A 22,054-nucleotide genomic window follows, 5' to 3' on the forward strand; every position below is an offset into this window, starting at 1 on the left:
TGGGGGTCTAGATGCATTTACTAGCACTATATAACTTGATCTTCTTTTCTCCTTAACTTGGGGTAGTAGGCCATTAAACAGTGCATAAGGGTCATCTTTACATGATTATCTGCTTGCCAGATTCACATTCATTAATACTACACTACAGAGCGAATTAATTTTCATTGCAATGCATAGATATCATGACGGAAACACTTCGTTAACAAACATGTACAGCAGTCATTTTTGCTGATGAGAACAATGCCAATTACATTGACTAGTTTCCCTCAGGATTTGAGCTTGCCTTGAGAGTTACGATTGAAGATCTCTTGATCATCCTATACCAGGACACCCAGAAGATTGAGAATTCCTCCTTGAGCAGTTGTTAGTGTCAGAGACGCGGTGCTGTATTGCTTGTGCCTGGTGAACGGACCTCACTGATCTGGAGAAGAGGGACTTTGATCAAGTGTGGTTGGGCACTGAGTGCTTTCAGCCCTTTCCTCTCTTGACTGCTATATAACTGTACGCATACACAGAGAGAGAGATGAGATGAGATGAGAGATCTGTTCTGGTCCCATACTCTCTGATTCAGCTTGTCCTGCTCTGGTGCTCAGCAGTTGCAGACGGATTCCTCCGGGAACGCTCGGCGCAATAAAGAACAAAAGAGCCGAGCAGAGTTATCGCACTGTGCTGTGTCTGGGCCAGGCAAAATCACATGTATTTTTAATGTGCTGCAAATAAGAAATACAGCCTAGATTCTCTCTCTCTCTCTCTCTCTCTCTCTCACTCTCTCACTCTCTCTGTGTCTCTGTTTCAGTGGCTAATAAAGAGTCTTATCTTTACCCACAAGACTTGGTTCAATTTAACGCTGAGCTTTGCTGACATGAGATGGGTTCTCCCTGATATTTTCAGCCTTGAGCGATTTCGCAGGGGTGGTGTGTGTGTGTGTGTGTGTGTGTGTGTGTGGTGGTTGCTTACTGTACTAATGACTTCACCCTAAAATTTTGGGCTGACTGGCATACCTAGTTAAGCTGTCTTGTGAAGTGGAAAGTCCAGTGTGTGTGTGTAAATTGTGTGGGTTATTCACCTATCATCTTTATTTTGAGCTTATTTTCACATGGCTGAGCATTTAAAGTGCTGAATACACTACTGCTGCAACTAGTTCCAACACTTTTGAATGATGCCTTGGAATATGAAAACTCGAATATACTCTAGCATCCAGTTTTTACCCTTTTTTTGGTCATAAAAAAAGCAAGTAATTTTAGCTTGATACTGGCGTGTTCGGTATGTCAGCCTGCTAAGTATAGCGATTTCGTTTCTTCCGTCAACGTGCTTCTATTTGTACTCGTTTTAATTTTGCAGGAAGGCCAAAATCTCTGAGGAAGATTATATCGCTGTTTTGAACTTGGCATCATAAATGTGAAAAAAGCTGAAGATTTGGTGTGCATCTAAAAGCAAACGCCAGGAAAAAGGGGGGATAAAACCAGGCAAGAAAATCAAGTTGTTTTCCAGTGAGGCATTTTAGCTTGGTTCATTTGAGGTCCTGGCAGATCATTTTTTCGTTTAGCCTCAGGTTAATGCAGACTGTGCTTGCTTTACTCTTACATCTTCATTCTGTATGCCAGACGGAGTTAGTCGGTTAATCACACATTCTGATATTGTTGTGCAACTTAGAAAAATATGGATGAAATTGTTCTGGAAGCTTGTAAAGGTTGAAATGCAGTTTCTTAAGAGTGTTTTAGCAGGTTGATGCTGTGCTTTAGCATGCTAATATTATAAATTCATACATGTTCTCATTATATCAGGTTGTACTAGTGTGTGAGTTCTTGTAAGAGAATATCTAAAGGTGCAGTAATAAGCGAAATTTAGGAGAACAAAACCGTTTTCACTTATGTAAAACGATTAAATATAAGTGACTACCCTAAATATAATAACAAGCCTAAATAAATACAATGTTTACTTAAAATACAGATGAATACTTTTCAGGCCACTGTATATAGACACTTTTTTTTTTGTTGTTGTTGCATGTCTTCATTTTTTGGAGTCTGCTAAAATTTTCATGTGTGTGTTGTCTGTGATGTATTAATACAGAGTGTTTCTCTTTTTCTCTGGTGTGTTTTTTTTTTTCCCTTTTCTTTTTATGGGGTACATGCGCTATTTCCCTATGGTTTTTATAGCTTTTAGCTGCTTGGTATCAACTCCCGAGTGCAAAAGGAAAAACACAGGAAAGATGCGATTGTGTGTGTGGAAGAGTGGGAATGTGTGAGGATATCGTCACCATGGAGGCCGGGGTCTGTGTTGTTTTCTGACACTAACTAATGACCAGCACAATCTCTGTGTTTCTGTATTGTTAGATTTACGAGCTTAGCGGGACGCCCACCGCTGTGAGTCCTACCGGCCCTCGTCAGTTCTCTAAGAGAGAGCAGGAAGCTTTGACTGGGATTTATGACCCGAACAAGACAGAAAAAAACCCTGCGCTATGTACAGACAGAGCTTTGTTTTTGTCTATTGAGCGTTGTGGTCTTATCAAGGGTGGACACCCAGCAGAGCAAAGGTCTAGGATGACACAGGAAGTAGCACGCGTTGTCTTCCTGTCTGCTTTCCTGCATTAAGATGACAATGTAGGTGTTTATTTATTTATTTTTTTTAATGTTGCAGCTATTGTAATGCAAGAAGCATAATTTTTCTAAACATACTGTATCTGATCAAAAATACAGTAAAAATAGTAATATTGTGCAAATAAAAACTTCTTTTAAAAACTTGTGGTGAATAATTGTGTAGCTATATACATTTTTATTAAATTTCCTCTTGTGCCTTATTGCTTAGATATAGAATAAGACGGACAGGGAGCTAATGTGTTTTATGATTAATAACTCTATCAAACTGCAGTATGGCATGATTATGCCTCTGGTGTAGATTTCTGTTTAGATTTTAACCGTGGCCTGTTCGGACTCAAGTTCCTGTCACTTTGGATCATACTGCAAGTAGCCAGTTCCACAGCTCTGCAGCGCTTCTGAAAGTGCACACGTTTTCTCTTTTGCTTCTTCGCAGCAGCTGTTCTCCATTTGTTCTCCTGCTCGCTGTCTTATGATAAGAGATTGCTAAGGAAAAGTCCCCATCCATTTTGAGGATTTTAATGTCTCCCTTGATATCAGTTGCTGAGGGGTTAGGCTTGTTGTCGATCTCGGTGGAGGTAGCAGGGTTTTTTTCATGCTTACCTAGACGCTTATTCTCTAAGAAAAAAGAGCGGGAGCGAGGGAAAGGGAGATCAAAAGAATCCCACAGAGAGGCTTGCTTCACAAAGGGAAAGAAACATTTAAGAAAGTAAAAATAAAAGGGCCCTCGTGGGTCATTATTCTCAACTTTCTCGGCATCCCCTCTGGAATAAGAGATGCCGTGCTGTCGTTGTTGGGAAAGCTCAGACAGAAGTCCCACCATTAGGACCTTTCTTTGCTGTTAAAACACTGATCTTTCTCTTAGCATTTTTCTGAACAGGGCAGATTTAATATATTATGCTAGCTATTATATGATATATATATATATAGTATATTATAGTAGTAATGTTATGTACTGTGTAACAGTGAGTGTGTATATGTATATATGTGTGTGTGTATATGTATATGTGTGTGTGTGTGTGTGTGTGTGTGTACACACACACACAGAGAGAGAGAGAGAAATTTAAAGTATTTGGAGAGTACAATGTCAAAATTTTAATAATTTTGACATTGTGTAAGACAATATTGATGTAAAAATTCAAACAAGCTTATTTATTTGAGGTGAAAAAATGTAATCTTTTACTGAGTTATAAATGGATTTTTGATGTAAATATGCCTGACAAATTTTTACACAATGTCTTTTTAGTGACATTATATGAGGGGAAAATGTGTGATATTTATTTTTGGCTCAGAAAAAACTAAAGGAAAATTTAAATGAATTTCAACCAAAAACATTTCACATACTTATAATAGCAATTATAGTTTATTTTACTGCATTTCATGAAATCAGTGTTACCAGGGCGTTCCATTTTTTTTTATTTTTTTACCTTGGGCTTTTTAATTGGTTTTCACTTTGTTGTTTTTTCTAAAGTACGATAATCTATAGCTGATGTAATCTAATTATAAAATGTTTCAGTAGCTTCTCTTTTTTCCTCTAGTGAAACCTCTTATTGGCCTCACCACTTGTAGAAAAGTGGAAAAAAAGATGTAACAGTGTCTTGTGGTGCCAAACGCTTCTGTGTGGCTCAGTGTCCCTCTTAAGTAGAGAGGAGTGGAATATAGTTTTACTCTGTCTGTTTTTAGCACTCTTATCCGAGCGGCGGGAGGGATTTTTAAGACAGGCCGCTGACCCTGGGCCGCCCACTGCACTATCACAGATCAGAAACATGGCATCAAAGAAACGCCGGGCCCCATCCACGTCTGCTTAAACTCACCTCAGCAGCTCTATGTGTAGCCCACTCGGCTCTGACAGAAAACACGCAGCCTGAGCGTTTAGCCCTCAATAGTGTTCATTTAGAAGTGTAATGATAGCATTCTGCTGTACAGCTGCTAGCTCACTGGTACCTCAAACCTCTATTCAGGACAAACGTCTGGCTTTGGAGTGTTCTTGACCTTCAGGTTCCACATCTTTGTTGGCTCTTACCCAAATGATACTATGCTCCGTATTGAGCTAAAGTGTTTCTTTTGAAGGTGTTCCTTAATTCAGACACTCATGTTGTTTTTTCTCTCTTTTGTTTCCTCTACAGCAAACTCTTCTCTGCTCGGCGGTGGAGGAGGTAAGTGTCTTATTTTACTACATTTTCATTGTAACATAATTTTGAGATGTTAGGTGGTTTCACCATGAATTTGACAGCAGAAAAACACATCGCCGTGCACTGGCTCATAAAATTTGAGGTGTCCAACCATGTCTGTGGTTGCCCATGTGGGCGGTTATTGGAGCAACACTACCCAGGCCCTCATTTGGAAACATTTCTGCGCACATTTTGACATGATTGAAGTAATTACACACAAAAACACAAGACATGACAGAAGGAGTAAAGAAGTGTCTGGGTGTGGGGTCGGGAATCAACCCAATTACAACTGGAATTTTGATCCACCTCGCTTTTACAGAGGAATCCGTTTAGTCCCCAGATAATGAATGTAGGTCAGTCGTGTGCCCCCTTTCGCACGATCCATTGTTTATCCATCTGTGCCATGGTGTCAGGGAGGGTCCTTCTCCCCTGCCACATCTCGGGAGCCGAACGCGCTTGATTGGGTCCCTCGTGAGGAAGCGATTACCACTCGTGATACACTATCCGTATCACATCACACTCTCCTTAGTATGGCTCTTATGTTATCTGATGTGTGCTAAAAGCCCCCCAAACCCCCATCTTTCTTCATCTTAGGTCTAGAATAGACCCTTATCAGCCACTGTGACCGATTTTCCTGATTGGAGAAGTGGTGAACAAAAAAAAAAAACGAGCTGATTAAGAGCAGAGGTCACACGTCTGTGACAAAACTACTTACCACAGCACTTGTCAGTGAATCGGTGTGACCCCCACCGACTGAGAGTCAAATGTTTCTGCGGCCCTGCGCTTTATTGGCACCTCGTTGTATGTCATCATGGTCCTTTTATTGATTTGTCACGATGCGAAACGTCTTGAGGGCAATTTGGTTTCTTCATTATTTCGCCGTAATTGGCTTTTGATATTGGCGTGTGTGTGTGTGCGTGAGCGCTTGCGTAAGAGAGACTATTAGAGGATGTTCATCAGCAGCGGCAGGTGAACGAAGGCTGATGTTACACTCTGTGGGAATATTTTTGTACCTGAAAAGGATCCGTGAAAGAAAATATGCCTGTTAGCATGGCATCTGGAGGTGTTTTTTCCCAAACATGTCAGCCTGCAAGCAAAACTCACATCCCTGAAAAAAAAAAAAAAAAAAAAAAAGCTTATTGTTGTGTGCAGCACTGATGGGAGTTTAATCAAAGCCCATATCAAGAGCATTGTCTCCCCTAATTGCCTTCTCCAGATGCCAGTGCTAGAAAACCAATTAACCCGTAACTATAAGACATTTGGTATAGTGTCAAAGAAGATAGCAAAAATGCTAATCCAAGGTTGGCAACATAAGAAAACACATGTTAAACTCTGAAAACAGCATGAAGCAGGCACACTATTTTGAGATGGACTGACAGCCAATCTACTACAGTTCTTATGTTAATAATGTGACTGTCAACACGCTGCTTTTTACACAATTGCTATGTAGTATTATTTATTTATCTTACATTTTTTTTTACAGCAAATGTTATATACACTGCTGTTCAAAAGTTTGGATCGATAAGATGTAAAAAAAAAAAAATAAATAAAAAAGTATTTTTGATCTTTTTATTCAGCAAAGATAAGTTATGAAGAGTAAAAAACTAAAAACTAAAATTGGTAGTTGTAACTGCTACAGGCAAGTGTAGTAAGATTTCACAAAATAAAACCGAGCAAATAAAATATAATGATGAATAAAAACTCTTTTCCACCAAAAAAATAGTTACTCAGAAATCCTTGTGGTTGCCATAGATTATACCTAGATGCCTCATTAGAGACTGTTTCTATGGGCCGCGATACATAAGCCATCTGCCATATTGTAGCGGTCTGATTTGATGTCATTCCCCATAGTAAGCAGTAAATATTTGAAAGATGCCACAACCCTGCACAGAATAGCTCGACAGTTCTGTGCGAAACTACAGTATGGTGAATGATGTCAAATACACCGTTCCAACATGACGGACACATCACGTGTTTTAAAAGATTATATGAAAAAAGATAAACATACATCTAATATCAAGTGAAACGATAACAAAAATATTATTATTATAAATATTATTATAATGCATCTCTATCGAAAAGAGTATATAAACACCTCTCTAGTAAATCTGATTTTTTTCCCCCCTAAAATCATTTAGGGAAATCATAATAATTTTTTTTGTTTTGCTGTTAAAACTACAAATATGAAACTAATTTGATTAGGATGCACAAAAAAATTCTGAATTTCTCTGCTTGTCTGAACAAAGCCAAGTGTAATCCTTTGGCAATAATTGCAAAACCAAAGCAAAAGCAGACTGACATGAGCAAAGCTCATTCTATGGTTTGAATGATGATCCAGGCAAGAGTTCATTGGCTTTTATCTTTCACAGACTTCAATCTAAGACTACTTTTCTCCCATTTTTTAATCTGTCTCTCCTGTGTTACGTGAGACAAAGCTCTTCATTTCTTTCTCTTTCTCTCCAGTCTAAAAAAAAAAAACAAACTTGTATGTCCTAGGTGGCTTTATCTCTTGACCCTATGATATCAGCAATGGGGCGGCAGATACACAAACCTGTTTTCTTTTCTCCCCCTTTCCTACTGCCTATCGTTTATCGAGGTGAGGACCTCCATCTGTGATGAGTTCATCTCATTCGCTACTCTTCAGAAGGAAAGACTTAGGCGTCCTCTTATCCCTGCTCTTGTTTTGCTTTCTAATGACCTAAGATCTGGGAGAAAAGCTGACTCTCTAATGTAAATAAAAGGGAAAGTTTCTACTGTAAGGAGCTTTGAACTCTGGGTTGGGCAAAAGGTCACGGTCATTTAATTGTCTAGTAAACTGTTTTGATATTTTAGGCTTTAGCGTACCAGCATTCCACCCAGTTTTTGTCTCTCACAGGGTTTCATAGCTGCGGTTGAGTGGTTTCCTGTTGTTGAGCCACAAACGCAACACACAACAAACTCAATTAAAATAAAATTGGTGCGGTCAACAAAGCACGTTATTTAGTTCCCACTTTAAATGGCATGATTAAATCTTTCATTTCTCCTGAATGATCTCTGGTTAACATAAGTGCTCATAAATAAAACAAAAACAAAACAAAACAGAATTTGTTTTTCAGTAAAAGGATTTATTGGATTCAAAATTGATCACAATATCTTGACGTTTGCTTTCTAGTAAATCTAACAGTTTGAGATGCCTCTGGTTATGTAATCTGTTTGGTGTTATTTGATGGCTGGGTGTTGATGGAGCCCTGATGGGCTGTGTCTGATATAAACAAGTCCTGATGTCTATCAGTCAGGTTCTTAGTGCAGAACATGATGATTTTGCTTTTTACTTGGCTATGAATCTTTAGTAGTGGAGAGAACTTTGATGTCTTCATCCAGAGGGGATATTGGCTCGTTTGCATTCCGACTGAAACGATTTTGCCTGTTTAGCACTGAGGTTTAAATTAGACCACCCAGACAAATCTCAGCGTTTTAGGTGATGCTTCATCCTTGTACGGTTGTGTGAAACCAGAGCATGTGAGGGGGGTAGAAGTGATAGCAGTTGCATATCCTGATCAAAGCGTCACATTTCTGTAGCACAAGTATACCGAAGTTAGCTCTGTTATTACTGCACTGCGCTGTATTTACTAAAGTGTTAGTTATTTTATTTGCATTTTATTTACATATGTTTTAGTTTTACCATGAACCTTTTAACAGTTTAGCAGGAATAGAAAAATCATGCGGGGTATGCAACTTTCTTGTATGACGGCAATGGTTTTTAAATTCCATTCAGATTGTCTAAATTTATGAATTGAAATATAGAAATTGAAATATAGAAATGACCATACTTTTTGACTGTAATGTACTTTAAAACATATCTCATTGATGTATATTCATCTGATTTTTTATTTTATTTCCTAAATCTGCGTATGACTGTAATGTGCTCCAGTGAAGTTCCAGATTCTCCTTGCTGGAATAAGGACATGTCATGTTCCATACTTGAATTATGTCTCCTTATTTTGAGCTACGGAGCAGTAGGTCGCTTGACCTTGCAAAAAGCAATTAAGATCGTGTGTGTTGCCAGCAACATCCGTTAGCCTGCGGGCATTAATCGTTTTATTTTTTTGGGGGGGGTGAAAGTGACTCCATTGACAGAACACAACCATTGGATAGCTTTTTAAATTGCTTTTTCACACATTAAAGCAGCCTATTGATACCTGACGGCTTGCACAAGTGCCATGTTGGGATTCGCTAATTCTTGGATTTATGTGTGGATGTGTGCTGTTTTGTATACTTTCCAAGTTGGCTGCAAGACATGTACTGTATAGAGCGTCTATTTTTATGTATTATTCAGCTCATGTTATTATTGTTTCATCACATATATCTCCATGGAGCCTACACCAGATGTACATTCAGTTTCGTTTCAAAGATTATGTCTTTACAATGCAATCACTACTGAAGGGTTTGGTCTAGTCAGATTTAGTTTGGGCAAACCCCAATGTGCATTGTTTTTACAGACTATCATGGGTTTTGTTTAAAATGTAAAAACATAACATAAAAACACTTTTTTTTTATTTTTTGTGGATTTTTTTTTTTAAGGATAATAATGGATACTACAATGGATAAAACATTGTTTTTCTCCAAGATATCCCATCTCATTCATGATGGAAAAAAAGGTTTGCATTACATTAGTTAATACATTTAGTATCATGCAATAGTAAACAGTTCTATCACAGCATCTGTTAATGGTTAATATCTGTATTCTACACATTACATACATTTTTAACATTTCAAGTTGTAAAACAACAACAACAACAAAAAAAACAGTCATGTATTGTGACCATAAATGAACAATGAACAAATGTGTTATAAATTAACATTATACTAAATTAATAAATGATGCAATTTAAAAATGTGTTTATTGTTAGTTTGTGATACTTAATGTATCTTAATGAATCTTACAGTATTGTAAATAAACGCTTTTATGCAGTGAGATTTATCTTACCTTATTTTGAAAGAGAAAACCTGAAGTGGATTTGAGTGAGTGATTGCATAATGGTTATGAGTGAGGAGGGAAAACTGCTGTCATTCCATTCCACTCGCATACTTTGTCCTCTATCCACCGAGTTTCTCTCAATATGAATATCATTTTCAGAGGGCAGTTTAGACCATACACATTTGTAAACAGTCTCCCTTTGGTGTTTTGATCTGGTGCTGAATGCACCACTTTTTCACTTTGCAGGGGTGAAAGTAAGAGCGGCCTTTCTCTTTCATCTCACCGGCTGTCTCTCTCATATCAAATCAACATGATTTCACTGTTTCATCCTTGTGTGCTTGCGTGAACCCTTGCGCAATTCATCCATCCTTTCATCTTTGTGCCTAATACGGAGCATGGTGAATCACACTTCATCTTCAGGTTACCTCAGTATTGCTTAGTAGCTAATACATCATCAGAGCTTAAAACAGTTTCATCCACACACCTGCAGTGAGACAGCTTTTATCCATGTTGGGCTCACTGGAACAAAAGCACCACACCTGCCACTTTAGCTACGGCCATATCCATGCTCCAATTAAAGCCTGAAATGATGCAAAACCCATCCTTTTGTCCCAACTCTTACCAAAACATCCTCCACATGCGGCTGTCAAAAGGCGAACGGCAGCATGTGGATACATCTAATGGATCTCAACAAGGCTATTTTACTCTTTGATAGGGATGCTTGTTACACAAGCACATGAATGTGTATTCTTCTGGAGGGGAGTTTTTACCCAGAATCCCTCTGCATGCTTGATCACAGGTTTTTGTAAGAGGTTCCTGAAATAGGCTCTGATATCACACTCTGGCCCAATCAGCAGTGATGGATGGACTAATTGATGGGAAATTATCACACCATTAGTTTTGAGGCTACTTCAGTGAACGCTATATTTGTATGTGCTGATGTGTTATGGTATCTTGGAGAAGACAGTTTTTTTCTAGGCCTTTTTATTTATCATCAAAATATGCGTCAGAAGATTTTCTCTTTTTTTTTTTTTTTTTTGAGGCTGCTGAGCCAAAGGATGTTCTCAGATGAGTGCCAATTTTTTTTTTTTAAACAAGATGTATGTATATTACACTGTACGGTTGACTAATTGGTCATTTAAAACATAAATTTTTCTTACATAATGTTATTAACCATTATATTAAAACGTGTTCTTATTTACAAAATATTACGCAATCTTATACATTTATATATGTAATATTATTATTTATACATTAACTGCGTATACTAATTGTAATGGTGTTCTGAGTGTTTTTTTTCCCTACTCATTATGTGATTTTTAGGGTGTTATGGATAGTTACTAGAATAAATAGCCACCTCAGATCATATTTTCAAGTCTTTACATATGGCTTATGTTTTTTTCTCTCTCCAATCATCCGCCACTGTTTGGAAACGATGAAGCATTATTGCTTAATTGTAAAAATCCTTGACAAATTTACACACACGTAATTATAAAGAAGAAAAAATGAATGACATTGTTAGCAAATATATTGCAAGGAAGATATTTCCCCCCTCTAAAGCTTCATGAAGGATACATTAATGCAGGTGTCAGGCAAGGTGGCAGGTCTACTGTCACATCTTGGTTAAAGTATGGGGTTTCTGCCGCCAATGCTGGGCTCAGCGTTCGCATCACTGTTCTCTAGAACTGATGAATCATTCATCTGTGTCTCCACACATAAATCTCCCCACTGTCATCCCATCGCCATCGGCAACCATGTCATTAGTTAGTCAATGGCATCGGTTGGGCTCTGTGTGCACAATGCCAGGAAAGTGTTTTAACTTTTACCAGCAAATCCCTGTCCGCACGCACAAACAAATTACTCCTAAATCTATCATTCAATGAAGCCAAAATAAGGATAAATTATTGAAACGCCCACTATTTACTGGTGACATGTGCAGATTTTTCATATCGAACGATCCAATGGTTGGCAGATGTGCAGTATTTAACTTTTCAGAGTAAATGTCAACAGACACTCCATGACATTCCCGTGCAGCTTACATCTTCCAGCAAACACCTGAACAAACTACTTCACTAGAGCCCTTCATTCCCATGGGAATAACCCTGTTGGGGCTTGTAAATGGTTTTCCCTTCACACATTCACAGTAAACAATCGTGATCCCAGGAAATCATGATCCGAGTAATGATGTTTGTGGAAAGCCTGAGTCATTTGTTTGATAAACAGTATACAGTTTTTTTTTTTTTGTTTCTCAGCTTATTTCTGATGTTTGCACTTTTGTCACACACCCTTTCCGTGCTGATGTGTGTGCGCTTCAAACGTGTAAATCTGCGATTTGCTCTGTTGTTAGACACCTGAAACCTACAGCGCACTAGAGGAAATCTGTAACTGCTATCTATAATTTTATCTCCGTGCTTGTGGAGAAAATATCCTCGAGGGAATGTCTACCTCCGGTTTGACCCATGACAAGATATTATTTGAGGTAGAGATCCACAGGACTTTAGGTAACAGATTTCAAGGCCCGTGTGACGCATAGATAGGTGGTTTACCATGTCATTGAGAAACGGGTTGGATAAATTGTGATTATCTTTCCTCTAAGACGCATCAGAACAGCCGAGTGAAGCATCCTCCCATCCCTTTCATATTATTCTGGGTCAATCGCTGAGATTTCAGACAAAACCGAACATTCCCTTTCTGAATGTCACTTCAGATTTGGCTCTGAAAAGCCTCGTGTTTGGTGCTGCGGTCGCTGGCTTTGCCCACTGGGAGTCATTCTTGTTTGGAGGATGAGTCGTCCTGTCAGTTTACTCATTGGTCAGTTTTTGCATCCTCTAGCCCTTGGCTGCGGACAAAATGTATCCTGACAGTTTTAGGAGCAGTGAGGAGCAGTCCCCACATGAGCACCATAGTCTCAACAAGAGGCGTCTTCGCAGACCTAGCATGATAGTCACCCACAATCCCTTTAACGCTGGCTTGATCTGTCAGATCGATGGCCACTTTTAATGTCGCAAATGGGCTGTTTTGAAAAAAAAAGAAAAAGACTCAATCGGATTGAATTCTCTTACTTTGTCTATCACTCCAGAAAGAGGTGATTTGTTGAAGCTAAGCACTTTAGTGAGGTTCCACTGAAACTTCATGATAAAGAAGGTAGTTAAGGTAGTTGGCCAATTAATTTGAAGCGATTTTTGAATGTTTTTAAATGGGAGGGTGACACAGGAGGCAATATGTGAGTGAAAGGGCCACCTTCTTTAGATGTAGGTTCAAGACCTCATGCTAATTATTTTCTTTTTAAGAAATGTAAGAAAGTCAAGGTGAAAAAATGGTTACATATAAATATTCATAATTTATTAAGAAAAAGCCCTGTTATCAAAATAACCTCAGACACAGATTATAAAAATGTAGGGTTTAATAATAATCATCTGTAATTCAGCCTGTATCAAGTATTTAAACTACAGCCTATTATACCAACTTATACTTTTTAAAAATTTACTGGTATTTTAAAATTTAAAACGACCACTTTTAAGATTAAGAACTTCCATTAGTCGCCTTTCCATTTGATATGTTTGCCCTCCCTTAATGTTTTTATGCAATTGAACTCTTGTGTTTAAAGCATCAAAAAACCTTTAATTTGTTACAGATATTACTTATTTAAATGCATCTTCAACTGGAATTAATTCAACACTGTAATCAGAAGATAATCGGCCACTGTTGGCTAATAAATGGCTAAATGGATAAGCCTGATCTGATGTGATGTTCCCATATACTCACAAAGCATTTATGTGATCTTTATAACTGAGATGAACATTAAGCCTGTCTGGTGCACAAAGCATTAACTCAAGCATAGGATTAAATAGATTTGGGACAAAAACTATTAGGTTCAGTGCTATTAGCTTTTAATGGGCTAGAGTTAGCCACATAACTGTGGAGTATGGAGCAGGATTCTTTCTCTAAAGTCAACAGATTCAGAAGTTTTTAGTAATTACTACAAATTAATTCAATTTTAAATGGAATTTACTACAATTCTCAAGCGAAGTGTGAAGCAGACCGCATTATCTGCACAGGCGGGAGACCGGGATCACTGAAGGGTTGTATTTGGCCGCTCTTAATGACGCCGCTACAAAAGAAAACATTAGCATTCGTTCAAACCCCAGTCTTGTAAAATGCCAGCGTCCATAGGAAGCAATTAGTTTCAAATGTAAAACAATGTTTGAATCTGTCTCTTATGTGTGTGTGTGAGTGTGTTTACATGGACACACAGCATCACAACAGTGTCTTAATACGGGATGTCGTATTTGTCAGATCCTCTGTGAAAGTACAAAGGTTGTAATTATGACAGATGTCAAAATTGTCTGAAAAAACTTCCCAGATTACTAGAACAAAAGCTCAGAAAGACATATTATCCAAGACCCTTGGTATTTACGCAGACTGACTCACGATAAAAGTGCGTCTTCTCTCTAAGTAGATGGGCTTTTTGCAGCATCTGTTGTGCCTGTGTGTTTGTACCATTATATTGGACCGAGAATACAGAAAGGGGTGGAGATATCAGGGTTTTTGGGGTGTTAGGCAATGAAGGGGGTTATGGGTTCAACATTGTGCCGGGTGACATCTCCCTGACACCTCCAATGAGAAGACACAGACCAGGAGTCGTGCCCTTTAGCCAAACCGTAACCGACTGTCAGCCTTTCGGTGCGTCTCAAGAGGCTGTGCTAGTTAGCTCTATCTGTCAGGTTGTGCTCTCTCCAACAAATGCCGTGTTTCTGCCCTGAGATGGAGCAGAAGAGAGAAAGGGAGCTCTGGAGAGAAGCTGTCATCTTTTTTCCTCTCTCTCCCTCTCTTTCCTCTGTTACCGACGCGAGAGAGGGCATCTTTCCTTCTGGATATTCAGCTGGTGAAGGCTGTCCTGGAGAACGCCGCATCTGTCTAGAGAGTGTCACTCAACCAAAACAGAGACAGCTCCCACGGGGCAGAATGAATTCATTCATGCCGTTAACCCCACGGTACCGCCAGCCCTCCTGTCTGGGGCCGACACGTAACACACAGACACACATACGTGCACATACATCCATGTCTGTGTGAGTCTCCGAGGGATAATAGGTGCCTCTGAGGGAGAAGCAGTGAGACTGGACTTCTGCAATTGTGTGTGTTTCTCGAACAACTTTTCAACAAAATGGAAACATCCCCAACTGTATACCTACACAGTGAGAAAAATCATATATTACTCAGGTTTTAGTCCAGATTTGAATTCAAAATTGAATGTGACAAGAAAATTGTGCAGCATGAAATAAAGGTGAGAAAAGTGCTAGCACAAAATAAACATACAGCACAAGCTGTATTCTCATTCCCAGAGCAGCTGACTTTGATCTAGTGGATCACTAACATGCAATACAACCGGATAATGAACAAATGACTTACGGTGTGATGAATCTGAAGAATTTAGTAATACTGTTTCCAGTTCAAGAACAAATTGCTCTTATGATCCGATTGTTTTAGTGTATCAAAAACATTAAGTGTAAACCATATAGTTTCTCATTCTTTTAAATAATTGATCAGCTAAACTCAGTTACCGATAAGTTATCAGTCTCATTGATCCTTCGCTGAAGGAACTCTCTGAACTACAAGTTATTTCGTTCACTTTTAGTGTTGTTCCTATTGAAACTCAGTAAAATTACTCACTAATTAATGAAATGTTTTCATTAAAATATCATTTATTCAAATGACCCTTAAACTTGCATATGGACAAAGAGTCAGTAATCATATTGATTTAGGACGCACAAACTGTATGACTACAGGAAACTACATGAGCCAGTGTATATATAATTGAACAGTTCATCCAAAAATAAATGAAAAGGATACCATCATTTATAATCAATTCATATTTGATGTCTTTCACTTAAAATGTCATATTGCTTAAACACTTTTACAACTGTGAGTAATTGGAGTACTATGAAACACCCTGGAAGCTCTGGTATGAAATGTACGGGTGCTTAGTGAGAAAGACAGGATGAGGGAATGAGGAGGAAGTGAGAAGAAGAGGCAGGGAAAACAAGATTTAGAGGAAAGAGGCAGTTAGGAAGTTGGTTAAAACGTTGTGAAGTGGGGAGCCCACAGATGGAGGATGTTATCTTAAGCGGGGTGGAAAAGTAAGCCTGAGAAACAGATTTTGTGAGGAATGAAAAGGCGAGGGCCAATCAGGGGGAAGGGACAATGATTTTTGGCAGGTGAAGGGATTTATGAGCCGAAGAAGAGATATTAGCAAAGGAGAAATTTTCTTCAACAATACTATCTGCAGCTCTTAGTCCTAATTGACTCTTATCTCTCAGTATCTGTAAACAGTCCGCTCTGTGAACTGCGAAATGGAGAAAGACACGGGGAGAGCGCTCAATGAAATATTCTCCATAAATGAGATTTATATTCATTACATTTCCAGAGTTGCTGTTTTAATTTGTCAGTCACCAGGAACCTTATCGTTTAAACCATTAAAGGCCTTCTAATGGTGTCTGGATCCCAATGGCCAACCAAAACATAAAGACAATTTCTCTTCATGTTCCTCATAGCTAAAAAAATAAAATAGTTTCTGACCATTTGTTTGATTCTCTCAGGAGAACAAAGTTGAAACATAAAAACAATTTTAAAGGGGAAAGATGAGATTAATATGAACTAATTAAGACAAGGTTTTCTGTTCCTTCAGCTGCTGCAGTTTGTGTTTGTAGAGCAAGTAATTAACTGGCTGAATAATAATGACACTTCTAATGCAAAATAAGATCTGCTTCTACAGTGTTTTTTTTATTTTTATTTTACACTTGACAGTCAACTGATAAATCCGAATCATATGAAGAAGTGGATGCAATTTAAAAAAAATGTTTTCTGTGTTTCACCAATAAATGAACAACCTCTTAGTAATCTCACTTGCACTGATGTTTAAATTTCTTTTTATAATTTGTGACTTTGCCACATTCATAGTCTTCCATATTACATCTGTTTAACCCTCCTTTACTGCGCATATTCTCATACAGCGCTGACAGAAAACAAAACGCCTGCTGTGTGTCAATCAGCTTTGATGTAACAACCCTGATAAAAAATAGCATAATACTTTAACAGTGTTATTTTTCTGCATTTCAAGCACTAGGATTTTTTTACACGAAATGAAAATCTAGCCTTTAGTTATAATGTGAAATAAAACAGGCAATAATTGTGACTATTATCCCAGTTGTGCAAGTATAGAAGTACCATCAACAGAATGGCACAGGAAAGCTTTTCCATTAGAAAAGTGCTAGTTCCGCACACTGCTGTGTGAACGGGAGGTGGGCTGCGCCTGGTTTGGCCCACATCTCGCTTTTATCCCTACTGTTTGGCTAAATGAACTCCAGAGGTGGGCCACCATGACTGTGTGAAATCTGCACTTACACCTGGGTCCTCGGCAGGCCCCTGTGGACCAGAGACCCCAGCTGGAGACTGGCTTAAGAGGAGATCAGTGTTTATGAGGTGGGCGGTACGGCCACGGTGGTCCTACTCCTGTGACCGATGTGTCTCTCTGTATTTGTAGTGTGGACTTGTATACGTTTACACAGCTCTGTAACCTTGAAAGCGCGGGATCAACTGCTGCCGTCCCTTCAGTGTTGTTTGAAGTGCCGTGGTATTTTTTTTTTGGCCCTGAAACATTCTTCAAAGAGCTTTGGCTGTGCCCCCTGATAGACTGCAGAGAAGCTGTTTACACAGCGCGGAGTTTGAAGTCTGCGAGAGTCTGTGTGAGCGATTGTTTGTTTGCTCTCAGGTGATCCTGCAGGACACTGGTAAGGAGGTGACCAGTGATGAGAACGTGTCCCACAGTAGAGATAAAATGCCACTGGTCATTTTTTGTCTGTCTGGTTATTTAAAATAAAGTTATAGTATTATCCTTATTTTTCCTGGAAAACAGGCATGGCCATTTGTAAATTTTAATGCTCAAGGTTTCTTGTCTCATTTGCATCTAGTTTTTTAGCTGCTTGATATTGAAAACTGCTGTGTCTTACCATGTTATTGTAATTTTAAATAACTTGCATTCATGCATTCTACGTTAAAAAATAAGGTGGATATGTTTGTTTATATGTATATATATATATATTTTTTATACATTACATAATATAATTAATGAAATATTTACAATCTTTAATAATGCATTGTGTTATTTTAGTTTAGCAGAGATAAAAAAATATTATATTTAAAGCAAAATTTATGTATGTTTTTATTGGTGGAAGAAAATATAAAATGAATCTAGTTGTCTGTCAAGCTAAACATTTGATCATTCCTTTAAATATTTCACATGAATACTTAATATTATTATTATTGTTCTACAATCAAGTCCCCTTTTTGAGGATCCTTAATATTAAATAAATGGTAAAGGTGGTTTGTTGGCTTTATAGAAAAGCTTCAGAAGTTTTCTATAAAGGAAATCGCATCAGATTTTAAGTCTAGAATTAATGTTTGTGTGGTGTATGCTATCAGTGTGTTTTTGTTCATTCTTACTGTCTCCATGTTACACTCTTGGATTTGTGTAAATGAAGCTGTCTTACCTATAGCAGGATATTGGCTGAGATCGATTCAGGCAAGGGGGTCCATGGACCTCGCATGAGGCCTGACTGCAGTGCAGTTGTTAATATTTTATTAACTGTGCACTGATGAGATAAGAACATTGACTGACTGAAATATTTTGCTCCGTTTCGTCATTGGCCGCTCACCTCGCCGCCTCCTCTCAGGTTGTAACTATACACCCTCAGTGGCTGAAAACACACATAACAGTTGTTTGAAGTCTATAAAATGTGTCATTGTCTAGCAATGTGGTTATACATTAAAATCTTCAAAAATGAAAGCTGGTTCATTTTCTTGTTTGCGTTGTTTTGAAGAGACTCATTTACGTCTGCTGTAAAAGTGTTTTTCAATAATCAGGGCTGTGAACTCGCAATACGAGGTGGCTGAGACTCTGAAGGTAAACCACCATGATGCGGACGGTCCCTTTGATCGCACAAAAAGCACATTACATCCAAGTCCGCTCCAGCAGAGAGCAGATGGCCATTAAATTTACCGTTTTATTTTTTACAGCCTTTTTTACGTAAACGTGGCTTGAAGATTTACAAGTCCTTTTATCGCAGTCATTTAGAAGGCCGAGCACGCTGATTAGAAACATTCAGCATGCAACAACGAGAAGAGAAATGTTTCATAAATGCTTATCAGAATCACTCATCTTGTCTGTAATTCTCTCCATGCTCAAACCCCTTCCCTGTTCGAGTCCTGAGTCTGACAAAACAAAGAACAGCAATAGACTGGCCGTGTGAATCTGATTAAACCTGATTGTCTGGGCTCTGAACTAGAGAGAAATGTATAGCCTTGCCTATAATTTGGGCTGCTAGTTTATTGCAGAATAACACAAGTCTTTGTTTGGTTATTTTGTGCGGGAGGTCACAGCCAGTGTGTTTAAGTGCACTTCATGAAAGAGAAAAATGCACGTGTACAGCTGTGTTTAGTTACTGTAGTGCACACTCTTGCTGGATTATAACACGCCGCTTCCGCAGGTCTGCTCAGACAACAAGCAAGGGAATGTCACACCTCCATTCAAGCGTGGTGCAAATACTCGTTAATCTTCATGTCAATCTACACAGGCGTGTGGGTCTAATTACCCCAACTTGATTAGTCTCAACGTGAAAGGGAAAAAAATCACTTTAATAATGTCTGCCCTGTGCTCGCCTTGGCGCTAACTGACCACCTGGGAGTAGGGATAAGAGGAGAAAATACAATTAAAACCCAAGACATTTTTCTGTACAAACAATTGAGTGACCGAACAGCCTAAGAAACGACAAGGAAGAGCAGCGTTATGAACATAAACCATAGAATGACCTACTTTGCAATCTGTGTCTAGCTGTCTTTGATAACTTTTAATTTACTGTGAGAATAAGAGTGGTTTATCCTCTTATTGCAAATAGAATATGATCAGACCATCTTTTGTGATAGAACGAGACCACATCTGTGGTTTGGTTAACTACGTGTTGGAATATTATGAAGCATTATTACACAGAATGAATAGGGTTCTTTTGGATCCGGCCCAGAGCCGGGATTGCAGCCACAATTCCATGTCCACCAGATTTTTGCACGGCACTATTATCTGTGAAAATACCCTGTGGAGTTTGTTCCTTTCTTCTCCTTGTCTGACGCCACAGCGGAATAAAATCTAATATATCATGAGTCAATGGTCTATTGTTGTACTTGCTTTCCTTTCTCTGATGCATCTGTTGTTGATAAATGTTGTGGATTGGAATCCATCACCCAGCCAGAGTTGAATGAATCTTCAGGATCACAAACACACACAAAAATACGTTTACCAGCCTCAGCGCATTTGTTGTTTGGGAAGGCGGCGCTCTACTTTTAACCCCCCTTCCATTTAACAATAGCTGGCTATCTTAGGTCAAAGGGCAGTGCATTATGGGTTCAGTCTGTGTGGGGTTAATTCTCTCAATAGTGTCCTATAGAGCGGACCGCTGTACGGCAGAATGGAACCTTGAGGTCTAGTTAGTCTAATGAGTATTAATCAGTGCTCACTGGTGCCCTTCACACCTGACCTGCATCTACCAAATCCAATTAAGAGAGGTGGGAAGGACTATATTATGTCACAGTGGGTCTTATTTAGCTAAGATTAATACAAACGGGTGTGGAACATCATTACAAGGGGTTTAATATTACCTGTCCATTTATTGTATATAGCTTCATATCTGCCTGCATCTGGCTCGATCTTTGTTTGTTTACCCATCTGTTCATTCACTGCCTAGTCAGCAAACTTAATCAGATTCTGTCTTTTGAAGCAAAAATCATTATCGCAGTACAAACAGTACTTGCAGTCTATTTTAATTTTTCAACAGGTTTTAAAATTGTTAGACAATATTGCATAGTCATGTTGCATTGTTCATTTGTTGTAGAAAAAATGTTTCTGCATGATTTAGCCATTGTTTCCTTATTAGTGGTATCATGGCAATTAAATCATAATGTATGGCTGGGGTTAGAAATACAGCCTTCTTTTCTTTCAGGGTGTTGTTAAGTGAAATCTAAAGTAATACTTCTATTATGCTAATTCCCGGGAATAATTAGATTAGAAAGCCTTTGACTTGCAAAGGAATTCCAATCAATTATTGTCGGATTCCGAAACAAAACAAAAATGAATTAGAAATGAAAACTGAGAGCAGCTTAGCAGCCCTTTTTTCTTATTATATCGTAAATAAGATAGGCTCAAAAGAACAGGAGTTTAACTGACATCCTGGGAGGAGGTTATTAAATTCTAATTATAAGGATGTTCCTCCGGTGAAAACAGAGAAGCTGAAAATTCTCATTACGGCGAAAAATGAAAAGGCCTCAGTTTTTCTGTTAGCAGATTAAGGATCAGCCGCGGAAACCTTGGCAAGCCAGTCATTGTATCTGTAGTGAAATTAAACAGTCAGGATTATAGCATGTGGCCAAATGTACATCTGGCGTCTTTCTGAAGACATAGAATTAAAGTTAAGCTTAATATGCATTGACTGAAGAAAGTTTTTCTAAAGTTTTGTTTTGTTTTGTTTATTAAGTAGTTTCGGTTTTTTAGTAGCACTCACAAGTCCTTGAGCACAACTGATTGACCTGACACAAGCAGAATGTCATCAAGCAATGCAGTAAGCTTTTAACAATAACTCAATTATTTATTTGTGCTTGTAAATGAACAACACTGTTTAATACAAAATTATTTGTTTAGGGTCAATAAGATTTTAGAAGTTTTTGAAAGACGTCTCCTATGCTCACCAAGGCTGAATTTATTTGATTAAATATTCAGGATAAAGCAGTAATATTGGTATATGTAATTTATCTCTGCGATTGCAAAATATCCTTCAGAAATCATTCTAATACGCTGATTTGGTTCATCACATTCATCAGCGTTAAAAACAGATGTTTTTGTATGCTTTGGTAGAAACTATAATGCTTTTTTTTTCAGGATTCTTTGACGTATAGGAAGTTCAAAAGAACAGCATTTATTTGAAATAAAATCTTTTGTAACATTTATAAATGTTTCACTGCAACTTTAGATAAATTCCTTGACACTCTGTTGAATAAAGTATTAATTTCTTTCAAAAAGAAAATCTTATCTTTGACTCAGAGAAATTCTGCTATATAAAAAGGTATTTGGCTCATTTTTCACACTGTAGATTAAAAGCCACTTTTTATACAAAACTCGCATCCATGAAACTAGGTTGCTGAATGTTTTCCAGGGCATTGCTAAGCAGTTGCTTAGGTCTTCTTAGTACTTGTCCGGATGTTATGTGGTTGCTAATGAGTCCTGATTGGTTGTT

The 22,054-nt window shown here is 38.2% G+C and overlaps 1 protein-coding gene across 2 annotated transcripts in view; it reads left to right on the forward strand.

Annotated features, from left to right (window-relative positions):
• Positions 1 to 22,054, forward strand: part of macrod2 (mono-ADP ribosylhydrolase 2) — a 460,723-nt gene that overhangs the window by 119,724 nt on the left and 318,945 nt on the right. For both annotated transcript variants that reach the window (XM_043255070.1, XM_043255069.1), the window contains exon 4: positions 4,721 to 4,750. In XM_043255070.1, the coding sequence (XP_043111005.1) occupies positions 4,721 to 4,750 (30 nt within the window). The remainder of the gene's footprint in view (positions 1 to 4,720; positions 4,751 to 22,054) is intronic.

Source organism: Puntigrus tetrazona, chromosome 13, assembly GCF_018831695.1.
Source record: "Puntigrus tetrazona isolate hp1 chromosome 13, ASM1883169v1, whole genome shotgun sequence".
Taxonomy (NCBI): Eukaryota; Metazoa; Chordata; class Actinopteri; order Cypriniformes; family Cyprinidae; genus Puntigrus; species Puntigrus tetrazona.